General features: G+C 41.5%; 1 protein-coding gene across 1 annotated transcript; it reads left to right on the plus strand.

The window, feature by feature from the left end:
* The first annotated feature begins 3,961 nt into the window (after nucleotides 1–3,961).
* On the plus strand, nucleotides 3,962–7,472 carry LOC124147044 (heme-binding protein 2-like). Its single transcript, XM_046517646.2, has 4 exons — nucleotides 3,962–4,119; nucleotides 5,368–5,497; nucleotides 6,321–6,501; nucleotides 7,031–7,472. The coding sequence occupies exons 1-4, from the start codon at nucleotides 3,985–3,987 to the stop codon at nucleotides 7,200–7,202; spliced, it is 618 nt and encodes a 205-aa protein (XP_046373602.2). The 5' UTR covers nucleotides 3,962–3,984; the 3' UTR covers nucleotides 7,203–7,472.
* The last annotated feature ends 2,103 nt before the right edge of the window (nucleotides 7,473–9,575 follow it).

Genomic DNA, 9,575 nt, shown 5'->3' on the forward strand with positions numbered 1-9,575 from the left:
AGAGAACTATATATGTGGGACTATATGTTGGACTAAACCGACCAGTCGCCATGGTCAGATAACGTGTTGACACTGGTCAAACTCTGACTGACACGATACAGGCAGCTTGTACGTAACACGTAAGACGGCTTGAATCAGGATGTTCAGGACATGCCCCATCTATTGTAGATGACAGCCTCTTGTCTCACTCCGTGTAACGTGACGTAACATTATCCACGGTCTGACATCAGTATTTAGTTACCATTTCTGCTAATGTAGCTCCACCAGACCCAAACCTGTTCCAGCATACGTCCCTTATTGAGACAGATCACTTCAGATTGATGAGTAGTCGTTTCTGATATATGTAACGCATGATGCCAAAGACGCTGAAAGGGGATATCCAGTACATCGATCAATAGTTATCAAGTTATATTCATGAATAAATGGGGTTGTGTTATATAAATATAAGCGACAAAATCCATTCCATAATTATAATAAATCATTGCGGAGAGTTAAAGTGAGTGAGTATGGTTTTACGCCGCTTTTATTAGCAATATTCCAGCAAAATCACGGCGGGGGACACCAGAAATAGGCTTCACACACTGTACCCATGTCGGGAATCGAACCCGGGTCTTCGGCGTGACGAGCTAACACTTTAACCACTCGGCTACCCGACCGCCCCGCGAAGAGTTACAGGATCACTTTCAAATAGTGATCGTGCCAGGTGTTCGCGAAAAGTACGCTATCCCTTTCTTTCGTATCATGCATTACATGATTCATATTTAATAACTTCACGAACTGAAATATGTGGACTACATGGCCCGACTTGCACAAAGCGAGCTTAGTCAAACTAGGTCTCGCCAGAGCATGTTGTTAGGTTGGGATTAGAGTTAATGCAACGGTACATGGGCCAATCCAAGTTGCTATAGCTCCAGTAGATGGCGATGATATGTGCTTTCTATCATGGATTAGAGCAGGGACTTCAAAAAGAAGGCTCATTTATGAATAAATGCGACAAAACCCTTTCCATGATCACACATGATCTACAAAAGCAGACTCCACTGACCGACTATGTAGTCAGCATGTGTTTATGAATCACACTCTCAAATAGTGATGATACCAGATATTCGCTAAAAGGTGAACGTATGTATAGGGTTGTCCCTTGTCATTCGTTCGTGGTTCCCTTTCTGTTCAAGCTGATATGATGTGTTGATGTCGGGAGAACCTGAAATGATATGACAGCGAACACTGTTTTAGTAACTTTCGTAAAGTATCTAGAATGATCTGAGTGACAGTGTTCAACGCTGACGTGTATCCAGCATGTATTTGAGTTTATTTACCTTTCGGGTCCAGATAACGGGCTGACATTGCTTTGAATGCTCGATTCGGTAATTGAAATTCATGTTTAAAGTCATAACGTATCCCACCACGAATTTCGTGCGGTGCCACACACTACCCACTGACATGACAAGAATGAATCGCAGGGATATAAATATGCATTTATGGTAATTATCTCATTTATGATATTATACACTGTGAAACATTTGTGTTTTCTACATGAAGATGACAGAACGACCCAATTACATTAATGCACTTTGTGTGTATGTTAGTCTGGATGTGAGCGAGTCATTGTCATGATAGATATCAAGAAGGTCAGTGTTATGATGGAGTATTCTAAAGCAACGGAAGAGATCGTGGGGTAGTTAAATGTGCCGTAGACAGGCTCGTCAGTGTAATATATGTCTCGTCAACCCCCACCCCTACACCAAACCCGACCCCAACCCCACCAAACCCCCGCCACATATGATGGGGACATGACCGGATGCACGCGACATTCCTGTCATCCCCCAAACAACTTAATGTGGCGATGTAGATGTTTGTTTAGAGTTTATTATCCCATGTCCCATGCGCATGACTTACGTAACTTATGCTGATGTAAATAAACATGACTCTTGTAACCCGAAACACATCCGTATAATTTGACGTTATATAGTTGCCCATAACGTTCATGGTGCTGTCAGGGACCACACATCACTTTGTTATATACTTCAGTGTGAAAGACTGAGTTTTCCTAAGTTGAGAAAAGTGATATTTTCATTGCAGATGGTCATTTATATAGAATACTAAACGAGCTCCCGTGTAATACCAGTTTTATAAAACGAGTGAATAGTTCAGGTATCTGACGAGCGAAAGCGAGTCAGATACCATAACTATTCACGAGTTTCATAAAATTGGTTTTACAAGGGAGCGAGTTTAGTATTTTATTTATTACTGGCCATTTATAACGTTTTTAGAATTATACTGTTGAGTGTGAATAGGCTGAAACCTACACGATCCACGGCATAATCCAACTGAGTTTAACACAGTAATACTTCAAATACGTCAAAAGTTGAAACGTATGAATTTAATACCATCCAACGGTCCACCTTTAGAATTCAGGCGTCCGTTCCACAAAATTATCGTAGCGTTAAGGTTATCGCAACTCATATACTTTAACTTAGACCAACTAAACGAATGTCGTCGCGCTACCGTACGATCGCCTTGTGGAACGGGGCCTTGCACCTCAAAGTTCACAATCACATCACAATACCCGATGACGTAATTTGTGGAATTTTGTTGCAAGATCCTTCGGCGAAACAATGCCATGTGACGTCAACCTAGCAACAAGGTTGCTGGGGTCATCCAGTGTGCATAAGCTCCTCTCAGTGATCTATTATCTCCACACGCAATGTCGTTGAATAAGCCAAGGGATGTTGAGAGCTTTCAATATTTGTTCGTGAAACGTGTTCCGAGAGTACATAAGCACGCGTTTTGCTATTACACAATGTGTAATACAGCTGTATGTTTATTAAACGGGTGATCTCTTCACGGGCAAGTAATAAATAAAGTTATTATCGCTTCATGGCATTTGTTATTCTCTTGACAAAGTTCCGTTATAAACTGTAAATTTCTCATTTAACTCGTCAATCGAGACCGTTCGTTTCGCAAATCGTCATTTTTGTTACTTGACCAGCATGTATTCTTTTGATTCCAACAGCGGTATCGAATTTTTCAAGAATATTTTTTAAGTTGATTTTGTATGTAATCAAATCTACATGTATTATACCGAATTTTCGCGACCCTAAATATTGATGTTACTTTTGTTAATATATTTTGATGAATTTGCAAACACTACTACTTTTTTTTACCTGTGTGTTAGGTCGGGAGAATTTACGTTTCAAGGTTTTACATTTGTAATGAAAAAAATTATTTTTCAGAGAGACAACTACACAAAAAGTATATATAATAAATAGGATATTCCATGTGTCTCGTGGAATATCATGTTTCTCTCATCTCGTGACGGGGGACAAGGAGATATACTCGTGTTAAAATCTCTGTCCCCCTGCCATTCGATGAGAGAAACATATTTCACTCGACACCTGAAATATCCTCTTTATATTCAGTGTTCTGGACTGCTTACACCATGTGGCTTACCCTTTATGACACATGACTACAACCCGTGTCAATCCGTGCACGCCGCGTTAAGCAATATTCCAACAATATCACGGCGGGGAACACCAGAAATGGGCTTCACGCATTGTACCCATGTGTGAACTCGAACCAGGGTCTTCGATGTGACGAGCGAACGCTTTAACCACTCGCCTACCCCACCACCCCGATGTCATATGATTACAGTCGATATAAAATGATGACAATAGTTCATCTAACTAAATCGAAGGGGCAGGGTTGTCCCAGTCATGTGAGGCCGATTTACGACTCTCAGGCAGAAACCATGTTTCTAGGTTTGTCAGGTTTGTCCCGTTCTCGTGGGTTTCACCAAAGTGTTAAAGGTTTAAGTTCTTCATCACTTTGTGTTTCCCTGTCACATCAAACTGACACGCCCTGATTGATAACTGAAATACTGTTCAAATCAGCGATCGACCAAACTCATTCATTAATTCGACATGATAAGGCTTAGCTTACAATCGCCCCCTTGTCTATTTCCAGGCGCCCTCCTTGATCTCAATGATGTCGTCACAAGTAGTGTTGCAGCTTGGTCTGGTGGGTGTTCTATTAGCAGCGTGTGCGCATGCGCAGAACATGACGGTCATGTGTTACTATTTTGACTGCCCATCGTACAGCAAAACCGCTCAACGCAGTGTGAGTATATATCCCAGAAAACAACCTGCTGTTTCCATTGTCAGTGAAGAGTTTACTTCTACAGTCGATCAGACAAATTCTCAAGATTTAAATGATATTCTTCATTAAGCGTAACCAATGACTGTGGTCCGAATCCGAGATTCGTTCTGATTATATTTCCAGGTTTGTCGGCACCATAACCCTGGTTGGTTTAACAAAAGTTGTGAACATGTTAGATTGCGTCGTTTAGGACTTTCCTCCACAGCAAGATGACAAGCTGTGATATAACTGAAATACCTAAAGCCATCTCCTTCATTCATTATACTATGGTGTCCCACGTTTCTCATAAACAACCATTTACTTTTTCGACGTCATCGCCGAGTTTTCCAGGAACATGTATCTGTTGCATATATACAGTTGCATACCTCTTGAATAAACTGAGATAAAGTGCCGGGCAAAAGAAATTTTACATCCACGTGTGGTGGTGGCTGAAACTGAAACGAACAAGAAATGGATGCTGATGTAACTGATGCGGGTATCAGCGTTACATTTTAGACCTTATGATTGCAGTGTTTCGGTGACTGTTCTCAGCCTTGTCATTTTGGAACAACGTTTGTAATCTGGTGAAATCAAATTTTCAAGTGTATACTTTCTTTTGTCCGGTAGTTTAGAAGTCAGACTGTAGAACTTAGGTGAGTGAGTGAGTATGGTTTTACGCCGCTTTTAGCAATATTCCAGCAAAATCACGGCGGGGGACACCAGAAATGGGCTTCACACATTGTACCTATGTCGGGAATCGAACCCGGGTCTTCGGCGTGACGAGCGAACGCCCCTGTAGAACTTAAGACTGTATTATGAGTACATAAAACCTTTTTGTGGATAGTATTGGTTGATACGATGTTTCAGGGCTAGTCTCGTGGTTAAAGCGTTCGCTCGTCACGCCGAAGTTCGGGTTCGATTCCCCACATGGGTACAATGTGTGAAGCCCTTTTCTAGTGTCCCCCGCTGTGATATGGCAAGAATATTGCTAAAAGCGGCGTAAAACCACACTCACTCTCTCTTGCTCCATCATCAGGGAAGAGATTGATCAAATACATTTTAAGGTAAAGTTCACTCGGCGGGACAAACAATAAAAAATGTTTCGAGTCTTCAAGTTCAGACACCTTGTAAATGAAAGACATAATTGCATTACGTATCGTACCAAATTATCACCTTACCTCTCATTAAACATATATCACAGCTCTAAAGTTTTACCTGGATGTATTACAGATATATGAAGAGCGGGTGTACGCCAACGAGAGGTGGGTCGCCACTTCCGGTGACGTCAGAAACCTGGAAACGTCTCGCTTGCAGATGTTCAACAGACTGCTGTCCTATCTGAGCGGTGCTAATGTACAGAGTAGGTGACCTGGTGTTGCTAAAACACTGCGAAGTGTGTAAGCTGGTGTGGTTAAAATGTTCGAGAACTCGTGTTCGATTCGACACATAGGTAAAGTGCATGATATGGCTAGTATAGCTACAACCATACTCGCTCAAAATGTAGAATCTACGAAACTGGGGATCCGATGGTTACATGTTGGCCTGTCTCCACAGGTGTGTATTGTTTGCCGTGAGAACATATAATTAATTACTGCGTTAATAGTTCAGTAAAACTTTACACAGAGTCAATAAATAGAAGCAATGTGAATTCCGCGATGACGTATCTTTGCCTTACTTAAAAACGCCTTTATACGTTGATAGATGGGACAAGAAAGGATTTCAGAGTAACTTACCTGTTTGTTGTTTAACGCCGCACTCAGCAATATTCCAGCTATATGACTGCGGTCTGTAAATAATCGAGTCTGGACCAGACAATCCAGGGATTGACATCATGAACATCGATCCATGCAATTGGTTACGATGACATGCATCAACCAAATCAGCGAGCCTGACCACCCGATCCTGTTAGTCGCCTCTTACGACAAGCATAGTTGCCTTTTACGGCAAGCATGGGTTGCCGAAGACCTATTCTACCCCGGATCTTCATGGGTGTAGTGAGAACGTGCAATAGATTACTGTGTCAGTAGCTGAATGAAATCTCTACACAGAGACAAGCGCGGATGGAGTCCGAAGCATACTTGAATACGCCTTTATGGTGATAGATGGTTTCAAATGTTCCACTATCATGTACTGATGGCCACTCTAATTAATATTATGACAATGACCACATACTATGTTTTCAGGCAAAGCGTTGAACATTACTCTACCCTTCCTGACGAAAGTAGTTCGTGCCCCCGGATCTGACGTCACGACCGACATGACCATGTACATGTACATCCCTCTGGGCAGCCAATCGGCCCCACCCACGCCTTCTGACCCCAAGGTCACGGTCGTGTCGAGTCCAGTCACGTATATCTTCAGCACGTGAGTTGCATACTTTCACTAACACAACTTAACATTCCATTAAATTCCATTAAGTTTCTCATGTTGTAATGATTACACAGTAGGTAGACTCGTGTACTATTGAGCGGTCTCAGAACCACGATTATCACTGACTTGCGTTCAGGTATGGGACATTATTCAATATTTGTTTTGAGCAAGCTCAATTGTCTTTCCTGCACCGCCTTCAGTCGCATATGTTTGCGTAAAACAGTGAAGTTGCTTAACGAAATATTTTAATATTTTAATGCATACGTTTTGACTGAAAGTGATCAACAAAATATGGTTGAACGCCGAATCCAGTCACAGTACAATAGTTCCTAGACGACACAAACCAGGGATTGGTAGCACAACAATCAATACCCGTGAAGATCCGGGTTAGAATAGGTCTTCATCTACTTTTGCCAGAAATCAAGTTTTCAAGAAATGAACAAACAATCGCTGCAGTGAGCCATTCCTCTGATATAGTAGCAATTAGGTCCATGATTAAGATGAGAGTCTTGTATTCCTTCAGATCATTCGGCGGATACACTTCAAAGTCTGGAGTGAAAAAGACGCGGAAAGACTTGTTTACTGCCATCGGCGATGCTCGTCGATACGATGACAGTCACTTCTATCTCGCCACGTACAGCAGCCCTCTACAGATGAAGAACAGGTACAACGAGCTGTGGATGGTCAGGAAATAAACACGCGGTGCTACAGAGCAACGGTTGTGTGACACAGGCACATTCACCGACGGTTGTTCCCAGTGCAGGACGTTATAAGGATGTGTTGTACAGACTGGATGTTTAACAATAAACCATATGATTGGAGGGACACTTTCCATACCTGTTATGTGTTTTCTTGTTATGGTCTTAACGTATTCGTGTGATGATTTATTCTGGCTTGTGTGTGAATTACATACAGCTTATTTCTAACGATTTCTTTTGACATTCAATAAACATGTTTTATAACGAGTGTGTGTTCGCCTCTTCGATTCTTGTGACAACGATCGTATTGTGGCAATGGTGAAGATGCCCAATCAACACAGCTGTAGATAAGGTAACAATAGATGCAGGCACAGGATGCCCAATCAACACAGCTGTAGATAAGGTAGCAATAGATGCAGGCACAGGATGTCCAATCAACACAGCTGTAGATAAGGTACCAATAGATGCAGGCACAGGATGTCCAATCAACACAGCTGTAGATAAGGTAGCAATAGATGCAGGCACAGGATGCCCAATCAACACAGCTGTAGATAAGGTAACAATAGATGCAGGCACAGGATGTCCAATCAACACAGCTGTAGATAAGGTAGCAATAGATGCAGGCACAGGATGCCCAATCAACACAGCTGTAGATAAGGTAACAATAGATGAAGGTATAGGATGCCCAATCAACACAGCTGTAGATAAGGTAACAATAGTTGAAGGCATAGGATGCCCAATCAACACAGCTGTAGATAAGGTAACAATAGATGAAGGCATAGGATGCCCAATCAACACAGCTGTAGATAGGTAACAATAGATGAAGGCATAGGATGCCCAATCAACACAGCTGTAGATAAGGTAGCAATAGATGCAGTCACAGGGTGCCCAATCAACACAGCTGTAGATAAGGTAACAATAGATGCAGGCATACGATACCCAATCAACACAGCTGTAGATAGGTAACAATAGATGCAGGCACAGGGTGCCAAATCAACACAGCTGTAGATAGGTAACAATAGATGCAGACACAGGATGCCCAATCAACACAGCTGTAGATAGGTAACAATAGATGCAGGCAAACGATTGTATTTTTATTGTATATCACCCACTCTCGATAAATAATGGGATGAACAACGAAATCTTGCCAATGAATTACGGTTTGTCTTTATGTTTACATAAAACAGATACTGTTTAGTGTTTATATGAGTTTTCAACATTCTATAATATAAAAAAATATTCGATAATGTCAACGAAAATGACCACGAATGCAGATAAATATCGTTTAGCCTCTGTAGAAAGGAAATGGTAAATACACTTTCAGATTGTACAAATTGTTCATACCAAACATTTCAAAAATCCACTATTGAATAACAATTTGTTATCAAATAAGTCTTTCCATTCGTATCGATAACATCATCATATTGTAACATTTCTTAGGGTATATTTGGATTGGGATGAATTCATTGTAATAAGTTTCAGTCAGTACTTTATGACTTTCAGGTGTGAATATATAAATCGAGGAAATCTACCACATTCTCCATAAACCATTGCGCTAGATGTGTTGGGTTTTACACCCAAATATTTATAGTGTGTAGTCACATTCAAACCTTCACCTTTAAAGGGCCATTTTTCATTTTAGGCAAGATTGCAACAAATTTTGAATACAATAATTTTATAACATGCGGACGGGATTAAACCCAAAAATGTACGAGAATCTGTACTTTAAATCTGTACTGAAAGTGTTATCCCAAATATAACATTTGTTACATTTGACCACTTTCTAAATGGCATTGTGTATTCACAATACATATTGTACATAGTCCTGGTGATGTCAATTTATTGCATAAAGTCCTGGTGAGACCGACATATTGCATAAAGTCCTGGTGAGACCGACATATTGCAATAAAGTCCTGGTGAGACCGACATATTGCATTTGGTCTTGTTAAGACCGACATATTGCATATGATCGTGAGACGGGCATATTGCGCCTAATCGTGGTGAGAATGGCACATCGCAGACAGCCTTGGTGAGATCGACATATTGCATACATTCGTGAAAAGGCCCACATGCTACATAAAGGTTAGGTGAAATGGATGCATGTGTGTGCGTGTGTGAATGCGTGCGTGCGTGGGTGTATGCGTGCGTGCGTGCGTGCGTGCGTGCGTGCGTGCGTGCGTGCGTGCGTGTGAGCCGGTCTTTTAACATGGAAACCCCACTCAGACACAGTATACTGACCGAGCAGACCAATCAATGAGTTATCCCCTTAATGCCGATTGCAAGCTAAAGTAACAACAAGTGCCTTCGTTTACTGTATTTTGGTATGACGCGGCCGGAGATTGAGCCACCGAACTTGCCCTCTCCAGGCAG

This window comes from Haliotis rufescens, unplaced genomic scaffold (genome assembly GCF_023055435.1).
Source record: "Haliotis rufescens isolate VD_foot unplaced genomic scaffold, xgHalRufe1.0.p SCAF_1, whole genome shotgun sequence".
NCBI classification, from domain to species: domain Eukaryota; kingdom Metazoa; phylum Mollusca; class Gastropoda; order Lepetellida; family Haliotidae; genus Haliotis; species Haliotis rufescens.

Bases quoted from the DNA above. Each gene is read 5' to 3' on its own strand.
- LOC124147044 (XM_046517646.2), top strand. From the start codon at position 3,985: ATGATGTCGTCACAAGTAGTGTTGCAGCTTGGTCTGGTGGGTGTTCTA. The intron at 4,120-5,367 runs GTGAGTATATAT...GATGTATTACAG, and splicing joins GCAAAACCGCTCAACGCAGT to ATATATGAAGAGCGGGTGTA. The intron at 5,498-6,320 runs GTAGGTGACCTG...CTATGTTTTCAG, and splicing joins GAGCGGTGCTAATGTACAGA to GCAAAGCGTTGAACATTACT.